Source organism: Schistocerca americana, chromosome 1, assembly GCF_021461395.2.
Source record: "Schistocerca americana isolate TAMUIC-IGC-003095 chromosome 1, iqSchAmer2.1, whole genome shotgun sequence".
NCBI classification, from domain to species: Eukaryota; Metazoa; Arthropoda; class Insecta; order Orthoptera; family Acrididae; genus Schistocerca; species Schistocerca americana.
Window position 1 is genome coordinate 588996169 of NC_060119.1, and position 24402 is coordinate 589020570.

The 24402-nt window shown below is 44.9% G+C and overlaps 1 protein-coding gene across 1 annotated transcript in view; it reads left to right on the forward strand.

Annotated features, from left to right (window-relative positions):
- The first annotated feature begins 2221 nt into the window (after positions 1-2221).
- LOC124579241 (cytochrome P450 4g15-like) overlaps positions 2222-24402 on the forward strand; it is a 97627-nt gene continuing 75446 nt past the window's right edge. Inside the window, exons 1-2 of the mRNA XM_047131241.1 lie at positions 2222-2367; positions 6737-6938. Coding sequence (XP_046987197.1) covers positions 2222-2367; positions 6737-6938 — 348 coding nt within the window. The remainder of the gene's footprint in view (positions 2368-6736; positions 6939-24402) is intronic.

The following is a 24402-nucleotide window of genomic DNA, read 5'->3' on the forward strand; positions in this document are numbered from 1 at the left end:
CTTAAATATCGTGACATCAAGTTACAGACACCCGCCAGTCCGCTCGTAATTTCACGAAACAGTTGTCATTTTTGTTTTGAAGTGCCAAGTTGTGAAGTTGTGCTAGGAGTTTACGTGATTTAAGTTTTCAACTGTGTTTGTGACTGTGGTTAGTTGGCAATTCTACTGCATCGTTTAACCGTGTCACGTATTTACATGTGCTGAGTACGCCGATATGATATTTGTGTACAGGGTTTGGAATGGAAATGCTATTACTGCTTATAATAATGCGGTAGACGATTTCATAACCACAGAATACCAGACTCACTCGTTTACTCACGTATTCACAAAATTGCGTGAGACTGATGCAGAGTCCAGCAATCATAACTCATCTGAACTTTCAACTAAACGGAGTGTGGCCGATGTAGGATAGATTTTTCAAATGGTGGAACGTAGAGGTTCAACTAACACACGCAGAATTTCTACACTTGTCAGTGCTCTCCATGCAAGAATATGGCGGACATTACTTATGCACTGCCTCTCTCCCTGTCATTTACAGCGGATTCAAACGTTCCGGAAGGAGCTGAAGATAAATTTTGTTGTCTAATGGTAAATAGCCGAGTAATCCCATTAATACGGTTTGCTGATGAATCCACTGTCTCTCATGGTGGTATCAATAACACTCGCAACCAACATCGGTAGTCAGACGAAAACCTACATGCATTTGCGGAGGAGCATTTTCAATAATCAGTTGATTGGTCTTGCCGTATTACCGCGTCGTCTTCAGAGCCACGTTATCTATATTTTCTTAAAAACTAGCTTCCACCGTTATTGGAAGAGGTTCTTTTGGCTACAAGGGTGTGCATATTCTTCCAGAATGACAGGCGCTCTGCTCCTCCAAGTCATCAGGTGACGTCATCTAAACATAACGTTTCGAGGAAGATGGATCAGCAGAATTGACCACGTTTGTGCCCCCAACTTCCCTGGACTTCAGCTCTTTAGATCTGTGCCCATGAGGATGGTTGAAAGGCGGACTCTACGAAGGACAAGTAAATACGAGAGTCGCACTGATTATGATTTGCGTTGCCCTCATAAAAGAACGCCAAAAAGACCTCATAAGAGTGGTGTCGTCAAGAGAATTCCGAAAGTTCATTGAAGTCAGAGGTCGAATTAATGAAAATATACTTTGAACTTAAACATTAAGCGTATTTGAATTACATTCTAACAGCTGTATGCCTGTATCCAATAACAATTGGACACATGTTATATGGAATATTTTATTTGGAATAGAGCCGTACGATTATTGTTTATTGTTTATATGGGAAAAAGGGCGGTATGAATGGTGACAGCTGGGTTTCACCCAAGGGAGTATGTCACGGAAATGTTGGAAAACCTGAACAGACAGGCACTTGAAGATAGATGCCTACGATCCTGTAAAAACGTACAAAGTCCCACGAACCACAGTTAGGTATGTACTGCGTACGCATACATATCGTTCCTGTAGTAGTCATACTGGCTTGCCGAGTATGACTGTAAATATAGAAATAGCTGTAGTCTTAAAGGGCTGGTTCAAATCGAGTATTGATTGATTTCAGCTTTCCGTTGTTTCCAAAATCTATACGATGGAACACGAACTGTTTTAGGCGATGTCCATGGCGTGTTTCTTCTCTTACAATTTCCGACGAAACTATTACTCTTTCCCTAATGCCGACATTCTTAATGTGACACTATATTTGGTGTTCTAATTGTAAGCTACATGATCCTGTTGTAGCGGGATGGGCTTTAGCGGAGCTTGGAGCCAGGAACAGCACATCAGGAAACGGACACCGACCGCCGCCAGTCGCCTACCTGCATGCTCAGCACCCCATCACAAGTCGCCCATCCCGTGTCGTCAGACTCCCGCATGTCAACGACCTGGGAGTGAAATAGCTCTGAGAAAGCTTCTATAAGTTGACCGACTACTGCATGCATCGTTCATTGCCTCTGTTCCAGAAAGTTTCTGTGTGGCCAACAAACGTGGACCTTTCTGAAAAGTGAGCCGCGAGCAGCTGCATTTAAACTCCTCCCGAACCAGCTGTCATCTTCTCCCAGCTGGACAGCGATGTGATGTCCAGTTTGTATTATTCTAAGCCATATCTATGACGCAGTCTCTCTACTCTCGCCGGGCTTCCAACTTCCGCCCACCGCCTGAGCACCTCGCTGAATGGGCAGTCCATTACTAAGCCATCTTCACAGAACGTCGATGCGGTGGATCCAGCCATCTTTGCCCTGCCGAGGTATCAACAAAGGATTTACATGCCCTGCACCACTGAGCGTGGCCCAGCCTGACATATTCATAGCGGACAGCAAAGCATCTAAACTGGGCTGGTACATCACGAGCTGGGAAATGTATGCCTCCTGTTGACGCAGCATTGACAGTGAAGGCGCATATTCAGCTCTACCTCTACTCATACCGGGACGGAGATGTCATGACGTGTATTAGCTCTCCTCACCATCGACTCTAGCAGCCTCAAAGTCCAATGACGTACAGCTTCTCGTAGCCCTATTATACAACCTCGCTCAAACTCAGTGAGGTTTGATAATTGCGATTTTGTCGCCTTGAAAGGCATTTTTGACTAACATCAACTCACCACGTCCAATCTCGAAGGTCACTAAGGTTCACGACCAGCGCTACTGGTGCCACCCTTATGCGACTGGCGTCAACTTTGAAAAGACATCATCTTTCGGCTATAGAAACACACCTACCAACTTTCGTTTACGTCGCACAACTCCTTCTTGATGTTTCACTTATAAACAAAGAGTAACGAAGAAGTACTTGCATCTATGAACTGTATTCTTCTATTCCTCCTGTATCCATCTTCGTCAGAAACCGCCGCCCACACTCATTCATTTCTAAAACACTGTTATAATTGTCTTCAGAAGTGTGTCTTCTCCTTGCTACTCCATTTTACTACCTAAGAAACCTTGACTAAATGTGAATATGGCATCTGTTCTTTCGGACATGGCAGGGGAACTAAGAATGTAGTGTGTGGACTATAAGCTGAGAAAGTGGGTCTCACGGGGAGCGTGCTGGCGATAAGGCCCTGCAGTCGCACTATCCTCTGTGCCCTCGCTGGCTCAGCTAGATGCTGGAACGGTAGCTCAGCGTGTTCGGTCAGAGAGTAAGCTATCCTCTGTAATAATAGAACTGAGGAAACGGTTCTATAAAGTGCCTGAACGGGTGTTACGGGACGTCCGCATAAAAGAAATACAACGAGCAATATGGAACAAAATGAGATCAACAAAGAATTAAACATAAAACAAAAAAATTTGGATAGAACGTCTGCCATGTAAGCTGAAGATCCCGGGTTCGATACGTGGTCGGGGCACGCTTTTTCAACTGTCCCCATTTTTTTATATTAAAATCCGTCAGCAGATAATGGTATTGGTTTAATTGTAATTTCGTTCTTGACTAAATAAGCTGTTTTCTTGTGGCATCCTCTTCATCCAAGAGTAGCACTTAAACCCTATCTCCTCGGTTATTTGTTGGATGTATTCCGACTTACATCACATTTTAATTCCAGTGGCACAAATGACCGAAATAAATAGAAACATCAAGGAGGAGTTGTGCGACATAAACGAAAGTTGGTAGGTGTGTTTCTAAATCCGAAAGATGATGTCTTTTCAAACTTCACGCCAGTCGCATAAGGGTGGCACCAGTAGCGCCACTGTGAGGATGCAAATTAGGTTTGCCTTAAATATACGCTGTAACGGTCGTGAACCATGGTTACTTTCGAGACTGGACGTGGTGAGTTGATGTTAGTCAAGAATGACTTTCAGGGTGACAAAATCGCAATTGTCAACAACTCACTGAGTTTGAGCGAGGTCGTATAATAGGGTTACGAGAAGCTGTATGTTCCTTCTGCGAGTCTACAGAAAGACTTGGCATGAATGAAGCCTCTGTACATGATTGCTGACAGCGGTGGTCACGAGAATGTACTGTCGCAGGAAGATCGGGTTTCAGTGGTGTGAACAGTCTGCTTTCCGCAGCGCTGCGGCGAGGACGTCTTGTTTACGTCACGTCCGCGCGGTCGCGAGTGCCCGTAGTTGTTTACTACTGCGTTGTCGCTGGTTTAGAGTCCATCACTACCGATGCAACATGGCACATTCGAGCAGTGTTGTCTACGTCAAGCTAGTAAGTGACGAGGTGTGCAACAGAATCGTGCACGCACATGCGAACGATCTTAAATTCAAACATTCTGATGGCCATATTGGGGCGGTCTCTATCGATCACGCGGGGCTTGGCCTCCGTACGATACGCGTCTTCGAACTCCCGTTCGAAGTACCACCGGACGTAGCCACCGTGGCTTTCCAGCCCTACGGCAGAGTGATCAGCCATATGGCCGAAAAATGCACCACCTTTACAACGTACCCCGTTCTTAACGGGGTACGACAGATTAAAATTGAACTGACCAAACATGTTCCGTAATACCTTGTCATCGGCGGATGTAGGGCGATCATTATGTATGACGGTTAGCCACGCACTTGCTCTGGTTGTGGCCAAGAAGGGCACGTCCGGTCGGATTGTCTCCGACGACGGCTTACTCAAATCCCAACAGGTGAATCTATGACTCCTTCTACGGTGACGACCCTTCCTCTCAATTACGCCGAAGTTACACGGGCAGCAACCCTTTCCGATGCTGACCACATTAGTCCGATAGCCGCCCCCGATAGCGAGACCGTGATGGCTTCTGCCGTACAGGATCCGGCCTCTACAACCGCGCCCCCACCTGAAGATAATCACCGACCGACCTTGCAAGAAGGCGTGAATGCCAGGATGCCTCGGTGCCAGTGATGGTCGCGAGTTGGGTAGAGGGAGGCCAGTTGAGGGCGTGCAACCAACCTGTCTGCATCCTAGATACACTGGACCTATACGTGGAGTAACGGTGTGGTGTAGGAAATCTGGTGATTCGACCTGTTGTGCTGCCATTCATGAACAGCATTCTAGGGGGTGTTTTCTAGCAGGATATCGCTCGCCCACATACAGCCGTTGTAACCAAATATGCTCTACAGAGTGTCGACATATCCCTTGGCCCACTTAATCACCAGATCTGTCTCCAATCGAGCACGTATGGGATATCATTGGACGACAGCACCAGCTTGTCCACAAACCGTCCCTGCAGTGACCGACCAAGTGCAACAGGTTTGGAACCATCCCGAAAACTGACATCCGGCATATGTACAACACAGTGCTTGCACGTTTGCATGCTTGCATTCAGCATTCTGGTGGTAACACTGGTTCTTAATCTACCAGCATTTCACATTTTCTGTGGCTTATCCATCGCTTACATTAACCTGTGACCTTGGAATGTTAATCACTTAAATGTATTATCTAGGCAAATATATTCCCAAATTTTCTGTACCGTTTTTTTCCATCAGTATAAATGACACACTAGATATCATATTTGGGAGGAGTTGCAATCGTAGCATATTATGACCAACTTGACTTTAGTTTTGCGTGTTTTGACACACTAGACGCAGCGATTGCAGGATTCTGAGTTAGACGTGACGGTGACAGTCGCTCAAAGTCTCATTGGCTTCCTGTTTGCAGGATCTCTAAGGTTAGCCTGCTGGCAGCATGTTAAGGTAGCGTAAAGGAATATTAGATCTGAACTGCAGAATAACGTAAATGTGTATTTAGGGATTCCTGAGCTCGGTTGATATTACACAGTAATATTTGCTATGTTGTTGGCATAGGGGGTCAGGGAGGTCGCTAAGTTTTTCAATGGAGGTTATAAGTCAGTGCTCACAGAAATATTGTTTATTGGCTCAACCGGTTTAGACACTTTAGTCGTTTTAATAGTGCTGTCAAAAACGAAACAATGACTAAAAACACTTGTCAAAATTATAGTAACAAATGAAAGAAACAGCTAACGAGTATACTACATAAATTGTCGTTGGCTGCGTCTGAGCGTAGTAAAACTGAGCATCTGCTAACGGTATCCTCCTAGAGGATTGAGTGGTGTTAGCCACTCGAAATCTTCCAATAGCTAGACGTGTCTGCATAAACTAATAAATTTTGATACTACAGAAGCTCGAGTCACTGTGGCCTTTTCAGTATTTCGAGGCGTGGACCTAACATTAAGGTCGTCAAAGATTTGTGAAACAAATTTAGGAGAAGCCTGAGTAAATAAGCAATGCAATGTCGTGTTATTTGTAGATTGTAGTACCTGAAATGAGGCGTGTGATATCACAAGTCACCGTTTAACTTCCTTAGAACTAACTTTTTCAGCATGGATCAAGTGTAAGTCTTATTCGCAAGGTGTGCTTGAGGATTTTTAACATCGACGTCTGTAGACTAAATTCATTGCATGGCACAGTACTACCAAACGTTCTTTGCATTTTATTCATCTATTGTATCTTGAGAGTCAATACACGTCTGCTTTCATTGCTTCCACTGCATTTCTACACGTCATTTTCTGCGAGGTCATTCAAGAGTTCCGTCAGTTTTGCGTTCTGTCGGCGTGCAGGAACACGTCTGTCGTAAGCAAAGTGTCCATTGAAACTTTGATAATCAATCTTCATGAAGCTTATCACAAAACAAAGGCATAGTTAAAGGTCGGAAAACAATCGCTATTATGCAACGACAAACAGTTTCTCAGCAATAAGAGCAGTTTCCTTTCATTAGTGCCGATGTACACCAAGCGTGTAGAAACAACTGGTCTCATATTTTGGTTGTGATTGTACCGTTGCTTTAGTCTCGTGATACTCCCCACAGGGTGTACGTGGGTCCGAAGCTGCTGATCTTCGTGACGGAACCGGAGGACGTGCAGCGCGTGCTGATGGCGAAGACGCTGACGCACCGCGACAACTTCTTCGTGAACGCGGTGACTGCCTTCGTGGGCGACGGCCTACTCACTACCGGCGGCCGCCAGTGGCGGCAGCACCGTCGAGCCGTCATGCCCGCCTTCCGGACCGAGGTAATCACTTGTGTGTGTGGGACCATACAGCTGGGGTCATCGGTCCCTAGACTTACACACTACTTAAACTAATTAATGCTAAGCACAACACACAGACCCATACCCCCGAGGGAGGACTCGAACCTCCGGCGGGAGGGAGGAGGGGGGGGGGGGTTACTCCCTTGAATGCATCAAGTACACGACACGTTGTAATGATGTGGAATGGGTCAGCTTGCAAGAGATGAACATTTTGACTTTTCTACTTTTGCGCAGTGGTAGGGGAAATTCAGCACAGGTATGATTATGTGCACTATGTTTCATAACATTTATGAAACGTAATAAACACCAGGCATCACAGATAAAATATTTGTTTAACTCAAAACGCGTCAACATATTATCCCGAGAATGGGTTTAAGAAACTTAGACTTAAAAACCAGTATTATAATAACAGAACTGTGTCAAAAATCGATCGAGAGGAGTTTTGCTGATTGCTACCCTGTAACTGAGGACAACACCTGGGTGTAAATAACTGTTTCATATCGCACTACCCAGATGTGGGAGGGCCACAAGTCGGTTTCCGAGGAAACAGTGAGAAGCCGAAAGGACTGACTAGCCGGTGGAAAAACTATGAATATTTCCGAAGGGACAAACAGAGTAATCCAGAAAGTGAAAACCAAGAACTGTCAACAACATACAGACAATGCCATAACAACAAACCGAGAAAAAAAGCTAAGAGCAATCAAGTAACTGTGTACAAAAGTAAAGTCATCTATTGGGAAGCTTCGCAAACATCAGCACAACTGGACGCGGAAAGCACACACACTTTCCTCCTCCTCTGATCGCCAGAGGGTCTTGCCAACTGATGCGTAATCCAAGCCCCGTTGCGGACGCAAAATCAGTCAACTCTGAATGGCCAGAGCTGGTACGGTCATCTTGAGCTCTGGTCTGTGTCCAGCGATAATGCTAAATCCCTCCATCGTTTAAAATACGCATAGGGTCGACAATGACCAGACCTTTGTTTGCCTATCAGGGCAGCCAGGACTGTCGTATTTTTAGCCCTGCCAGTGGATCCAACAGTGTGCGAAATTCGAGGGTTTCCATTCCATGGGTGTCCTGTTCGTCTGTTGACTGGTCCACTTGTTGCTGTGGTTGCTGATGGGGCGTTGAGACAGTCAGCGACTACAGTGTTGGAGGAAGTGGCTCAACCTCCATAGGTTGCCACTTCTGTTCGAGTTCGATTGTCGGCTGCTGCCGCTGTTTCTGATGGTAGTGATGGAACGGGTGCAGGTTGTAACGGCGCTGCGGCTATGGCTGGAGTGAAAATCAGGAGCAGTCTATGGCGGGGACAGCCTGAAAGCGCGGTAGCTGTGAGTGGCGGGCCTGGAATTCCCCTGCGCTGGACGTAGGACAGGAAATGGCTCCTGCGTGTGTCACAGCCGCAGCTGGTTCCGTTGACGAATTAGGTGCTTCTGACCGAGTTAGGTGCTTCTGGCCTTTGGCAAAGAGGAACGTTCGATGCCTCTTGTTGGCGACAACGACGACCGGTGGCCAAACCGGTTTTCAGCTGAATATGTGAGCTCACATGGAGGAGTTATGATCTCTAGAAGAGAAACTCCCCATCGCACCCCCTGAGATTTAATAATAAGTCTATGTGGCATCTCGCCTGCTCTCACTATTCATCACATTTACTTGCGACGATAATACACTCTTACCATATGACTCATATTCCGTGATAAATAGTGAGAGCAGGCGAGATGCCGCATAGACCTCTCACAGAAATTAAAACAAAAAATAAACGGATGTGAACTATGTTGCAAGAAAGGAATTCAAGGGACAAAACTTCCAAAATGGAACGCAAGAGGCATAACATGTGGTACCTGTGTAGAACAAATAGGAGGTACGTACGTCTCTTGGTCCCTGCGTTATATGTCGCTGTTGCAAACTGACGTTACGTCACGACACATACATAAGTTTGAATACAACGAACAGACACGTCGATTACCAGACGGAAATTTCGTAATTTTATGGGAAAAGAAAAAGCTGAACACCCAGTGAGATTTAAACCCAGATCTCCCCCTTCGCAGTCCAACACAGAGACCACACAAGTCACAATGGCTATTAATGTTGCTCGATATGGGACGTTTTAAATGTGGACCGTTCACTGTCCTATTTTTTTCTTTTTTCCACACTTCAGTACAGCTTCATCCTGTTTTCATGTTTCATTTGTGTCCAGTTTTTGACGGGCTGTCCAATGGGCTGACTTACCACTAACTCTGAGGGGGATGCGATGGGGAGTTTCCCTTGTGAGTAACAACGCCTCTGTCGCAAAGGTGAGGAACTTGTCCGATGGAAAGTTACGAAGCACAGAACGGAGCTCAGTTGTTTTTTCAGCTGCAGTAACGCTTTGTATCACATGCCATACCAGGGAAATGTTTCGCCTTCTTTCGGAAATGGTTCAATGGAGCCGTGCAGTAAGCTGCCTGTGGAATGAACTTTCGGTAGTAGTTAACTTTTCCCAGAAAACATTGCAATTCCTTTAAGTTTTTTTCGAGCCGGCAGTTTCTGCTTAAGGTATGTCCCAAATGCTGCACGGACAGTGCAAAGAAAACTGACACTGAAATAGTGTATCCATATTTTACATGTGTTCTTTCCTGATAGCACCTGTCGCCAAGATGTCATCAAAATAGTTTATGGACTTTGGAAAACGTTGAGGAAGTTACTCTGTGTATCTTTGGAAGATTCCTAGTGTTGAGGCGATCCCAAATCGTAACCTCTTGTATTGATACATTCCAAAAATGAGTGTTTATTATCAAGATTATTTGTATTTACGTCCAGAGGTAGCAGGAAATATGAATCCTTCGGGTCAAAATTTGAAAAATATTGCCCACGTGCTAACTTCGCTAATAGCTTTACTAACTAAGGAGACGGGTAAATGTCGATCTCAATTTGTGCGTCATTCGTGGTCTTAAATGGACCATAAATTAAGATGGACCGTTTGCTTCCTGTATGTACTATACCGTAAGTGCCACCCACTGACTAGTTAAGATTAGCGCAATTTCTCCCAATTCTTCTAGCCTGTCTTACTCGGCTTTACTGCGTCCCAGATTGCGAATAGGGCTGGTTGTGTGAAATTTAGGCACGGCGGACTGCTTCACTGAAACACGAGCTTTGCCCGTATCCAGTGTTGATTGGAATAACTGCTTATGATTCTCTAACGACGATTCTAAATCCTGGAGTGGTACAGAGTTTTACACCAAGTTCATCTCATCCGGTAGTTCGAAAGCAAATGTCGGTCAATACATCTAAATAAAACGTTCTTACAGCTGATGGCGAACTTACGACCAACAAGGTGACTTGCCGTGCCACGTTCCTGTGTTTTGTCCATACAGTAATTTATCCTCTAAAAGGAATATATTACCGGTTATATAATACAGACAGCTGCTGCAGCGAGCGCGGACAGATGGAGCCCAAACGCTTTCTCCATGTTCGTTAATTTCGCCAACACCACGACGCTAACGCCTAGCTGCAAATGGTGCAAAAAATAATGTTCTTCTAACACCTCCGTCTGGTGATGAGGCTGCAGTGGTTCGAAAACTAGTTGATGGTACAATAAATGGTACCAAACTCAAAAAGCGACTGGTTGAATATAACCTGCATAAACCGCCACAATCGTTCCAGCACGGGAGCGCTTTAAGAAATATGTCTGAAAAGACCGGTCGCAGAATCGCAGTTTGGGGGAGGGGGTCTTGGTACTCGGTTTTTATCTGAGCTAGGAACATGGGCTAAAAAGCCCGGACCCCCGGTCATTTTGTACCCATTCGGACATCGTCTTACTGTAGCTACGTTACGGTACATGAAGCCATGTTTGAATGACAAACCGGACCTGGCGCCCAGGTAAATTGTGCAAGTGAAATTCCTTTTACAAGAAATTTTTATTGGGCTGAAATTAATGCTCAGCTAATGGCACCATTTGTATGAGCACCGTTTGGATTTTGCGTGCAAAAACATGCAAAAAAGGTAACACGTTTCTCAGGGATGTTTTTGAAATGCGCCACCTCGATACTTTGAACTTGTACGAATCGGTTCACAGTTTTCACGATGGTAGATAAATGGATAAGGTCAAAACGTAATTTTTAACCCAATATTGTTTATCCGTAGTCGAGATATTATGGTATGATTCAAATGGTTCAAATGGCTCTGAGCACTATGGGACTTAAGATCTAAGGTCATCAGTCCCCTAGAACTTAGAACTACTTAAACCTAACTAACCTAAAGACATCACACACATCCATGCTCGAGGCAGGATTCGAACCTGCGACCGTAGCAGTCGCGCGGTTCCGGACTGAAGCGCCTAGAACTGCTCGGCCACCAAGGGCGGCTATTATGGATTGAAGCCCAGCTAAATGTACCACGTAAAATTCGTTCTTACGTGAATTGAATTCGCGAAAACGGTTTTTAAGTTAGTCAAATAAATAAAAATTGTGATCCTACGATTAAATTGAAAACTCCCGTTTAAAAATCTAGCTTCATTTGGATTTTACGTGCAAAAACACGTCTTTGTGAGTTTTTTTACGCTTGCCACTACTATGTTTCAAACTTGCACGAATCGGTTCAAACTTTGTAAGAAGGTAGACAAATAGATGTAATTAACGGTTATTCTGTTATTCTGAGGAAGCGTAATCCGTTACCAAGATATAAGCAACATGGTTCGAAAGACAATAAAAAAAGACCGATACCGGATCAGTCGTCGTCCGAGTTACAAAAAATCTACATCGGTTGCCAAGTTATGGCGGTCTAATGTCAACATTATGGTAGAGTAAAAGTTTGGAACAAGAATGAAAAATGCTCCTTTCATATCACAAACAAAGTGAATATGTCATTGAAAGAATTAAGGATGTAAAAGCAGGGAACTAGCTTTTCGATTTATCTGGAAACTTCCAAGACATTTAAATCAAAACATCTTGACATATTCGCGTCTTTTTACTTGTTAGCATTAGTACCCACGTCATGCAATATAATGCATCGTGTCAAGTAAAGCAATATGATATACGGTGTCATGTCGTGAAACATATAAGTTTGAAATATGATTAAAATTATGTAACTGACATTAGTCTGAAACACAACTGTTAGAATCGGAATGGCTCGTAAACGCGTATTTTATCTAGTTGCTTATGCGCTTTGTCGTGTACTGAACTATTCTGATTGAGAGAATGCAAATTTAGTGCGGCGTAGCCGCGTTGTCTAAGCGCCTTGCCACGGTTCGAGCGGCTCCTCTCGTCGGAGGTTCGAGTTTTCGCTCGGGCATGGTTGTGTGTGTTGTCCTTAGCGTAAATTAGTTTAAGTTAGATTAAGTAGTGCATAAGCCTAGGGATCGATGACCTCAGCAGTTTGGTCCCATAGGAACTTACCACAAATTTACAATGTAAATTTAATTTAGTTGCGAGAACGTAAACTGTCAATAACTTTTAAGCCAAACCAAGACTACATGAATTTACGTAACACAAAAACTAAATCTACTGCAACACTATTCAGTTAAAATTGGCCCTGGTAATAAAACAAAACCTCAGAAATTTGAAAATAACGATCCCTGTGCTTAGTGAATGCTATCCCTTAATGGTCCCTGTGCTTAGTGAATGCTACCCTTGAAATAATAAAATTTCTTATCTTTATTTGCGCAATGGTAACGCTCTCCGCACTACTCTCTTAGTACTTTAAATTGTGTGATCAGCAAACAGCTATTTTGCAAGGCTGTTGCTTAGCACACATTTTAATTAAATCGAATATGAGTGAGACAGTAACTTATTGATAGTTAACCAAAAATTACATTTATCTGGAAACTGGTATTGACTTGGGGTAAGTAACAATACGGCACTGCCAGGAAGTTTCAATACGGCACTAATTTATAACTTGTATTTTGACTCTTTGAAAATTAATAATGCTCACAATTAATACACTCAATAAACTGATTATACATTAACAATTAGCTTTACAAAATCAGTGGACGTGAGTGCTATACATTGTCTCAATCATCACTTATGAATATGAGCATTGCATCGGTAGCAAAACAACTTTCCTTATGTTAATCATTTCCAACTTCTGTTGAGATTCCTTTTACAGTTAGCAGACATAATAGACTCTTGCAAATAAAACAATCATTACTGTCCTTAGCAAGTAAGTATATATCCAGCACACATCAGATACAAGTCTTTACACTTGAATCATCCATACATCACGCTATCTTAAGTTACTCTAACACATCAACCGTAACACCTTGAATTAGCGATCACTATTGAGGAGCGACGCTACCACACAGTCGATAATACATTCGAGCATCTCTGGTTCAATATAATATTTTCTTACAAAACTTGAATTAATTTACCCTGTGTATATACCTTTCAGTCGTATTACATGACACATGCCATCATGTCACCTTTACTATGGCTGGCGAGTCTTCTGGATTTTGGACACAGGATGAGGGACTTTAGCCCATAAATTGCAAGCTGCAGATGTGCCAACACCTAGCAGCTGAGAAAGCTCACTACGCTAGAGAAGTAGTGTTAATTCGTAAAAAAGCGTGACTACATCAAGATGTAATTTAAATGTCTTCGAAACTGCCTGGTATGTCAAAATGTCAGTTCCTTTCTTTTCATTCCTAACCCTGTCTAAAGAGATATTCGCTATTTTGTGACATGATAGCACCATTTTCATTATGGTTTTGATATAACGAACTAACTACATAGTATTTCGATGTGAAAGAGATACATTCAATGACGTGGCGCCGTTCGAAATACGACAAGTAGTTTCGGGATATCTTAGTAATTAGAACGAAAGGGCCACGGCCAGGGGGGAGGGGGTGGGTCAGATGCTGGGTTCGTATCGGCAGAGGCACGGCTCAGGTCCTCTCGCGGTCATCCGAATTTATGTTTCCCGTGCTTACGCTCAGTGAGTTAAGGGAATGCGGTGACTTTCCCTTTCAAAAAGTCACTAACGATATCTTTTCCTATTCTCTTCCAGTTGGACCTTGTGTTCCGTCTCTAATAATCTCGTGTCGACGAAACGCTAAATGGTAAACTTCTTTTCTTTTTTACCCAACCTTTTTAGCTCAGACAAATCAGAACATTAATGCTCATCACTCCATCACTTTGTGCAAAGGGTGTGTGGATCTCTGTACAAGTGTAGGGCGAATACGAGTGTGTAACATGACGAACACTGTCTTCCAAATAAACTCGTGTGCAAAACAGATGAAAGTAGCTTTCGCATTATGTGTGACTGCCAAGTAACTTAGCTCGATGAAACTGGGACAGTACATAGAAACAACTGCTACAGTATAGCGCAGAAGCCCCGCGGAGTGGCCGCTCGGTTTGAGGCACCACGTCACGGATTGCAGGGCCCTTCCCACCGGAGGTTCGAGTCCTCTCTCGGGCATGGGTGTGTGTGTTGTTTTTAGCATAGTTTACGTTAGTTTAAGTAGTGGGTAAGTCTAGGGACCGATGACCTCAGTAGTTGGTCACTTAGGAATTCACACACGTTTGAACATAGCGCAGAATGTAACTTGAAGAAGTATGTAATGACACGAAAGGAAATGACACTTTCATTCAAAGACAAATAATTACATTGAAATCACCGTGATTCATCATGATGCTCTTGACACTGCAAAAGACGGAACACGGTTCATAACAGGGTGTGCAGTCACCACGGTTGGCAATGCACACTCTGGAACGTGCTCCTACGCTGTCCACAGAGTTGGCAAGGAATTCTTGTGATGGGGCGTTCCATTCCCCCTCAGTCGCGGCGGACAACTACTAGATGGTCTTATTTCAATATGCACAGTCGTGATTGCATTTAAGTTGCTTATTTTTATTTTTAGGTGAACGGTTTCTATCTTCAAACAGATCATTCTCAGATTTACGTTCTGTGAAGAGGAGTAAAACATAACGGTACAGTTACACTTAAAATGGACACTAAAATAAAATAATGTAGTAAAAGAGCGCAGCTGTATATTCTTGATGACCGTAGGAACCGTTGGCGTGGAGCAGGTCAGTCTGTGGACGCGCGGAGAATACTACTAAATACGGCTCGTCTGGTGGTAGTTAAATAGCGGAAGCCCCGCCCATTGGTAGCCACTGGGCGTGAGACTCGATTACATTGTGCGAAGAACGTGTATTAGATGTATAGTTGCCAAGAGTTTGGTCCTTGAGAAAACAACGAAGGGTGTTTTGATGTTATAAAGAAGAACATACGTTACAAAAAGCGACGAAATAGAAAAACGGTCACTACCCGAAGACATGGCTCATTAAACATCGGCGGCCCCCTGCAGGGTCTGCTGGTGAACGTAGACGTAGCAAAGATGGTCGGTAGGACACCAGTTTGTAACCAGGGAGACGATAAACTTTCCACCACGAATCAAAGGTGTTATGAATCCCGTTGGCAGGAAGGACGCCAGGTAGTAACCATGGAAACGATGTGGAACCCACAGGTACCGTCATCTTGCAACAGATCTACGTAACCGTCTGCAGCTATTGTAATACAATTATGTAATGCATATTTTACGTAAATTAGTTGCTTGTTATTTCGTTACGTTGCCCAAATACAATCGTTCTTTGTTTAAATATCCATTTCACTACTCGGCGGTTAGACAACCTGAAACATGTCATTTCCTATTGCATTGGTACAAGTAACCTCTGGCTTTAGGGATTGGAAATACGTGTTCTGTATTGTGCGTGTGTGTGCAGATTCTGTAACCTGCCGAATTCAGAGTACCGAATTACGCGTTGTACTGCTCAAGCACAATGGACCGCCTAGTGTACCTTCACTTATGTGCCCTGTCGCATAACGGATATGCCCATCACTCTGCAGACGACATGCACAGCAACTCCAGCAGGAACTAAAAAAAAAAAAAAAAAAACCAAGGTCGTCCCCGCGTTCCAAACCCGGAATAAACAGAGCTAAGTACAGATAAGACTGTTTTGTATTACAATAATCACGCCTCAGCTACAATGCGTTCTTGATTTGCTTTTAGGAAGCAATTATTTACATCAAAATGAGTAGGACACGAATTGTTCCGCCGGCCGCTGTGGCCGAGCAGTTCTAGGCACTTCAGTTTGGAACCACGTGACCGCCACGGTCACAGGTTCGAATCCTGCCTCGGGCATGGATGTGTGTGATGTTCTTAGGTTAGTTAGGTTTAAGTAGTTCTAAGTTCTAGGGGACTGATGACCTCATATGTTAAGTCCCATAGTGCTCAGAGCCATTTGAACCATCTCAACGAATTGTTCCTCGATACGGAAAAGCAACGCCAATGGAGTAATACAACTAGTATACAGGTTCTCATCAACATTGTGTACAGCTATACTTAAACCCGTCCGCCACCTCACGAGTATCAATATAGTAGTCTCACGCATGTGCAGCTCACGAGGGCCCATTAGAAGTGTCTTTTCCAGCTGTATCATCTTCAGACTTCCTCACACAATGCACGCAGAATGTTTACGCCACCTAATTAGGGGCTGGTATCTTCCTCAACGCTACTTTTGCTTTCAGTGTAATTTTATAGTAACTGCAGCTTTAAAATAGCAATTAATCCTGCCAGATGATGTGGAGGGAGTCATGCCCTTTTTGCCTAGATACACGGTCCAGCCACATTTATGTGACTACTGTCAATGTTCGACGCCAGAGTACAATAACGACTCACAGACGGGAGGTGGTAGCACTAACAGTGGAGGGCGCATAAAGCGTGTCGTCGGGCTGCGGAAAAACAACGCTGTAGTCGTGATGCGAAAACGGGGCGATTTATATGACATCTGAAAGGCCATGATCACTGGTGTTCGGGCTAAGGGCGGAAGAATTTTCGAAACGGATAAGTTTTCAGTCTGTTCCTGTGCCGCCATGGTTAAGGTATACAGCCCGCGGCAAAATTACACTACCCAAAACCGGCGCCTAGGTAACCGTGGTGCACCTGGGCCGATAGACGACAGGGGTGAAAGATGACTTCAGAGATGGTAAGAGCGAACAGACGTGCAACTGCTGAGCGACTGACGGCCCAGGCGAACTAAGGGGCTACCAACAGCGCCTCCTCAGCGATCGTTCCACGAACGTTGCTGCGCATGGTAATCTGCAGCAGATTCGTGCTTCATGCACCCATGCTCACTGCTGTTCATTAGCGTAAGAAAAATTCAGAGTACACTACTGGCCATTAAAGTTGCTGCACCAAGAAGAAATGGAGATGATAAACGAGTATTCATTGGACAAATATATTATACTAGAACTGACATGTGATTACATTTTCACGCAATTTGGATGCATAGATCCTGAGAAATCAGTACCAGAACAACCAACTCTGGCTGTAATAACGGCGTTGATACGCCTGGGCACTGAATCAAACAGAGCTTGGATGGCGTGTACAGGTACAGCTGCCCATGCAGCTTCAACACGATACCACAGTTCATCAAGAGTAGTGACTGGCGTTTTCTGGCGAGCGAGTTGCTCGGCCACCATTGACCAGAAGTTTTCAATTGGTGAGAGATCTGGAGAACGTGTTGACCAGGGCAGCAGTCGAACATTTTCTGTATCCAGAAAGGCCCGTACTGGACCTGCTACATGCGGTCGTTCATTATTCTGCTGAAATGTAGGGTTTCGCAGGTATCGAATGAAGGGTAGAGTCACGGATCGTAAGCCGGCCGGAGTGGCCGTGCGGTTGAAGGCGCTACAGTCTGGAACCGCACGACCGCTACGGTCGCAGGTTCGAATCCTGCCTCGGGCATGGATTTGTGTGATGTCCTTGGGTTAGTTAAGTTTAAGTAGTTCTAAGTTCTAGGGGACTTATGACCACTGCAGTTGAGTCCCATAGTGCTCAGAGCCATTTGAACCATAGTGCTCAGAGCCATCACGGATCGTAACACATCTGAAATGTAACGTCCACTGCTCAAAGTGCCGTCAATGCGAACAAGAGGTGACCGAGACGTGTAACCAGTGGCACCCCATAGCATCACGCCGGGTGATACGCCAGTATGGCGATGACAAATAGACGCTTCCAATGTGCGTTCACCGCGATGGAGCCAAACACGGATGCGACCATCATGATGCTGTAAACAGAGCCTGGATTCATCCGAAAACATGACGTTTTGCCATTCGTGCACCCAGGTTCGTCGTTGAGTACACCACCGCAGGCACTCCTGCCTGTGATGCAGCGTCAAGCGTAACCGCAGCCATGGTCTCCGAGCTGATAGCCCATGCTGCTGCAAACGTCGTCGAACTGTTCGTGCAGATGGTTGTTGTCTTGCAAACGTTCCCGTCTGTTGACTCAGGGATCGAGACGTGGCTGCACGATCCGTTACGGCCATGCGGATAAGATGCCTGTCATCTCGACTGGTACCCATTTCTCCTCCTTACACGAGGCATCACAACAACGTTTCACCAGACAACGCCGGTCAACTGCTGTTTGTGTATGAGAAATCCGTTGGAAACTTTTCTCATGTCAGCACGTTGCAGGTGTCGCCACCGGCGCCAACCTAGTGTGAATGCTCTGAAAAGCTAATCATTTGCATATCACAGCATCTTCTTCCTGTCGTTAAATTTTGCGTCTGTAGCACGTCACCTACGTGGCGTAGCAATTTTAATGGCAAGTAGTGTATCTTCCGGTAATCAGAGGGAGAGTGTACTGATTCTGAACCCGACTGCTATTGCGGCTACGCATGACGCCACGGTAACTCAATGTGCAGACGAAATGAAGAGCAAGAAGGACCAAGTTCTTGTAGGCCGTAATATTTCCATTCTCATGACTAGACAACTGTTTTATGCGCGGCGTTAGGGCGTACTGGTGGATGATGCTCATAAATCTGTCTCTTCTATACAATTGCAGCGGTTTGCTTGCATTTCGTCCTTACATTCAGACCTTTCCCAGGAGGCAGCAGTCTTACATCCATACCTATGTCCACCGGTGAAACAGCATTTTGTTACTCTTCAAGCTTTCCCGGTGGCATTGTTGTAAATAGTCTTCACGGGTTTGCCGCCGGATGACGTTGTGCAAATTTCACAGTATTTGCTCGGAGCAACTGTCCGACTGCTTCAGGTGCTGGCGGCTAGGTACGATTGACGGTATCTGCGCGTCGACGCCCCTTATATACACTGAAGCGCAAAAGAAACTTATATAGGCATGCGTATTCAAATACAGAGATACGTAAACATGCAGAATACGGCGCCGCCGTCGGCAACGTCTATATTAGACAGCAAGTGTCTGGCGCAGTTGTTAGATCGGTTACTGCTGCAATGGAAGGTTATTAAGATTTAAGTGAGTCTGAACGTGTTATTATAGATGGCGCGCGAGCGATGGTACACAGCATCTCCGAGGTAGTGATGAAGTGGGGATTTTCCCGTATGACCATTTCACGAGCGTACCGTGAATATCAGGAATCCAGTAAAACATCAAATCTCCGACATCGCCACGGCCGGTAAAAGATCCTGCAAGAACGAGACCAACGACTACTGAAGAGAATCGTTCAACGTGACAGAAGTGCAACCCTTTCGCAAATTACTGCAGATTTCAGTGCTGGGATATCAACATGTCAGCGTGCGAACCATTCACCGAAACATCATGGATATGGTCTTTCGGAGCCGAAGGCCCACTCGTGTAACCTTGATGACTGCATGACAACAAAGCTTTATGCCTCACCTGGGCCCGTCAACACCGACATTAGACTACTGATGGCTGGAAAAATGTTGCGTGGTCGCACAGGTCTCATTTTAAATTGTATCGACCGGATGGACGTGTACAGGTATGGAGACAACCTCATGAATCCATGGACCCTGCATGTCAGCAGGGGACTGTTCAAGATGGTGGAGGCTCTGTAATAGTGTGGGGTGTGTGCTCTTGGAGTGATACGGGGGTCCCCGATACGTGTAGATCTGACTCCGACACGTACGTAAGCATTCTGTCTGATCACCTGCATCCATTCATGTCCATTGTGCATTCCGTCGGACATGTGCAATTCCAGCAGGACAATGCGATATCCCACACGTCCAGGATTGCTACAGAGTGGGTTCAGGAACACTCTTCTGAGTTTAAATACTTCTGTTGGCCACCTAACTTCCTAGACATGAATATTGTTGAGCATATCTGAGATGCCTTGCAGCGTGCTCTTACGGATTTTTGGAGAACTCTGTAGGATTCATTGTGTCAATTCCCTCCAGCACTACTTCAGACATAAGTCGAGTCCATGCCACCTCGTTTTACGGCACATTTGCGTGCTCGCGGGGCCCTACACGACATTAGGGAAGTGTACCAGTTTCTTTGACTCTTGAGTGTAGAACACATGCGCGAAGAACGCAAAGGTGCGGAAATCACTCATGCGCAATGGTCGCTCTGCGATTTTCTGCAGAGGGCGTTTGAATGTGGCACCATCTATCTGCAAATCATTGCACATGCGTGATATTCGCACCTGCGCATTCTTTGCGCTTGTGTTTTATATACGGGGTGTCGACATGCGGATACCGCCAGTCGTACCTAGCCACCAGCAAAGTTCAACCACCAGAAGATGTCGGACACTTGCTCCGTGGAAATATTGTGGAATCTGCACATCACCATCCGGAGGCAAACCCGTTATGACCATTTACAGAATTTTATTAACTACCATATCATTCTGCGTCATGAGCATAGGTGTTGTATTATGTCTGGAGACAAGGCAGTAAGGTGACGTCATCGACAACAACCGATATTTCGATTAGGTGCATACACTGTCATTTGAAATTCCTTTGCACATCGCTTACTTGCTTCAGTTTTGCCTTGAAAATGAAAGAATATGCACCTGTAGAAATATCATCAGCTGTGTATTTCAAAAATCTATGTCTGTACTGGTTTCGGTCATTGACCTTGATAATGCCTTCTTCAATGGTTTTTTAGATCTTTGTTAAGACTGGTGTCAGTAAGACAAATGTGAACGATTTGGCACAGGTAACCATTAGTGCGGTCTCTCTCCATGCCTTTTGCAACAACTCTGGAATATAACGGAACTGCTGATAGCTCAACTGCTGATAGCTCAGTGCTGATAGCCCAGTGCAGTCTGTCAAAGCCATACGCGTATTTACGAACTAGTGGTGCACTGAGATAGCTGATGCGACCGATATTTACCGCCTTATGGAGACAACGCTTTGGAGCATGTGCGGTAACATGAAATAGCGGCACAGAGTCTGATGCTGCCATTTTTAAAGTAAGACGAGGACTTCTTAACCGAATAATTTTATTTGTTTATATATTTGGACCCTGAGTGCTTTGGATGTACATTTTGTAGGATTAATTTAGCTAGATGAATGAGATAGATTACGAAACGAGTTGTTGTGGATTACGTGCGTAATGCTTATTTATAGCGATACTGAATTCACTGTCGTGCTCTTCAAACCTCTGTAAAACGATTTTGGCCTTTTGACACAGACAGTTATTCTGCTGTAAAATGCTGTTGCCGACTGGGGAGATACGCTAGAAGATGGTTCAAATGCCTCTAAGCACTATGGGACTTAACATCTGAGGTCATCAGTCCCCTAAACGTAGAACTATTTAAACCTAACTAACCTAAGGACATCACACACATCCATGCCCGAGGCAGGATTCGAACCTGCAACCGTAGCAGCAGCGCGGTTCCGGACTGAAGCACCTAGAACCGCTCGGCCACAGCGGCCGGCTACAGTAGAATAGATGCAGGTGGTCCGCAGTAACGAACACATAGTCCAAAGCTATCATGATGTCTTCGATTACTTCCAAGACGTTGCGGAGACCCAGGTGAATATCCGTCGTAGCCTGCAATCGTGAGGCGGTCCATGTTCTGAGTAGTTGTTCTCCTGTCCACATAGCGTGTGGGCACAAATATGGAAACACGAAAAACACAATACAGTACCATGTCAACTATGGCGTAGATAAACCGTTAGCATCCGAAATAGCTCCCAGTCGTCTCGGAATGGTTATTAAGAGATTCTTACGCTACTGGCCATTAAAATTGCTACACTAAGATGAAATGCAGATGATAAACGGGTACTCATTGGACAAATATATTATACTAGAACTGACATGTGATTACATTTTCACGCAACTTGGGTGCATAGATCCTGAGAAATCGGTACCCAAAACAACCACCTCTGGCCATAATAACGGCCTCGATAGGCCTGGGCATTGAGTCAAACAGAGCTTGGATGGCGTGTACAGGTACAGCTGCCCATGCAGCTTCAACACGATACCACAGTTCATCAAGAGTAGTGACTGACGTATTGTGACGAGCCAGATGCTCGGCCACCATTGACCAGACGTTTTCAATTGGTGAGAGATCTGGAGCATGTGCTGGCCCGGGCAGCAGTCGAACATTTTCTGTGTCCAGAAGGGCCCGTACAGGACCTGCAACATGCGGTCGTGCATTATCCTGCTGAAATGTATGGTATCGTCGGGATCGAATGAAGGGTAGAGCCACGGGTCGTAACACATCTGAAAAGTAACGTCCACTGTTCAAAGTGCAGTCAATGAGAACAAGAGGTGACCGAGACGTGTAACCAGTGGCACCCCATACCAACACCCCGGGTGATACCCCAGCATGGCGATGACGAATACACGCTTCCAATGTGCGTTCACCGCGATGTCGCCAAACACGGATGCGACCATCATGATGCTGTAAACAGAACCTGGATTAATCCGAAAACATGACGTTTTGCCATTCGTGCACCCAGGTTCGTCGTTGAGTACACCACCGCAGGCGCTCCTGCCTGTGATGCAGCGTCAAGCGTAACCGCAGCCATGGTCTCCGATCTGATAGTCCATGCTGCTGGAAACGTCGTCGAACTGTTCGTGCAGATGGTTGTTGTCTTGCAAACGTCCCCATCTGTTGATTCAGGGATCGAGACGTGGCTGCACGATTCGTCACAGCCATGCGGATAAGATGCCTGTCATCTCGACTGCTGGTGATACGAGGCCTTTGGGATCCAGCACGGCGTTCCGTATTACCCTCCTGAACCCACCGATTCCGTATTCTGCTAACAGACATTGGATCTCGACCAACGCGAGCAGCAATGTCGCGATACGATAAACCGCAATCGCGATAGGCTACAATCCGACCTTTATCAAAGTCTGAAACGTGATGGTACGCATTTCTCCTCCTTACACGAGGCATCACAACGACGTTTCACCAGGCAACGCCGGTCAACTGCTGTTTGTGTATGAGAAATCGGTTGGAAACTTTCCTCATGTCAGCACGTTGTAGGTGTCGCCACCGGCGCCAACACTGTGTGAATGCTCTAAAAAAGCTAATCATTTGCATATCACAGCATCTTCTTCCTGTCGGTTAAATTTCGCGTCTGTAGCACGTCATCTTTGTGGTGTAGCAATTTTAATGGTCAGCAGTGTATATCATTCGTCCTGTAACATAGTAGCAAGTTCAGGCAACGATGATGGAGGTGGACTGCGAACACGCGCCGTTGTCTGCAAAGTGTACCACAAAGACTAAATAATATTGACATCTCGTGACTGTGGTAGCCAGCGATGTGACAAACCATCCTCGTGCTCGCAAGAGCAGCACTGGACGATGCGAGCTCTTTGAACAGCGGCCCTGCTCATTGGGTATCAGACATCGTACCATGGGATGTGAGGCGGTAGGGAGCAGGTTGGGGACTGGTAAGGTGCTGAGTTAACAAAACTGCATATCATTAAAAAGTAATTTATCATCAAAAAACAACAGAACATTTTACAATTAGTAAAGTACACAATTTATTAGTGGGAGCACTGATGACTACTAAATAAGGCAATTAGACCCAAGGCTCACCAAACCTATAAATACACTTTTTAAAATGCGTGGGTACAAAGTGATATCTTAAAATGTACGAAGATCACCGCACATTGGCAGACCCACAATAAAATCTCCTTCTTTTTCTTATCAGAATAATTTAAAGTACTAAGCAGTTGGTGCAAGAATTGTTAACTGCCGTAACTATACTTGGCAGCTGCACGAACGACTTAAGGTCCACCGACAAATGTCTGCCACGGCAAATCCCTTTTGAGAAATTAAATTTTACAAACAAATTTAATTAAGGAACAAGGTAACTCACCCGTGAAGATCAGTTTAACACTGATCAATCTTAAGTGATGAAAATTTCACTATTCAAAAAACTGTAATAGCATTTAAGGCAGGGAGAGGACAGTGTTAAGAACACAAGATGCGTCGTAATAATTATTTTAAGCGTCTTTAAACATACGTCTAAACGCACCTCTTCGGGTAGGCAGGCTGTCAGGCTTATAAACAGAGTGAGCGTTATCGTGCAATGACCGATCAAAAACCCCAGGTACAAGTTGTGAATTTCGCGACACTTTCATGACAAGCTGCCTAGAACACACAAGCTGCCATAAAAGGCCAAAGCAAACTTATACTAAAAGCCGCCTCTAGAAGGTATTCCTTAGATTTACTTGTTTAGGATTTAGAAGAAATCTGCAGTAGTAAATCATATGAGAAACTAGGAGTACAAAGCC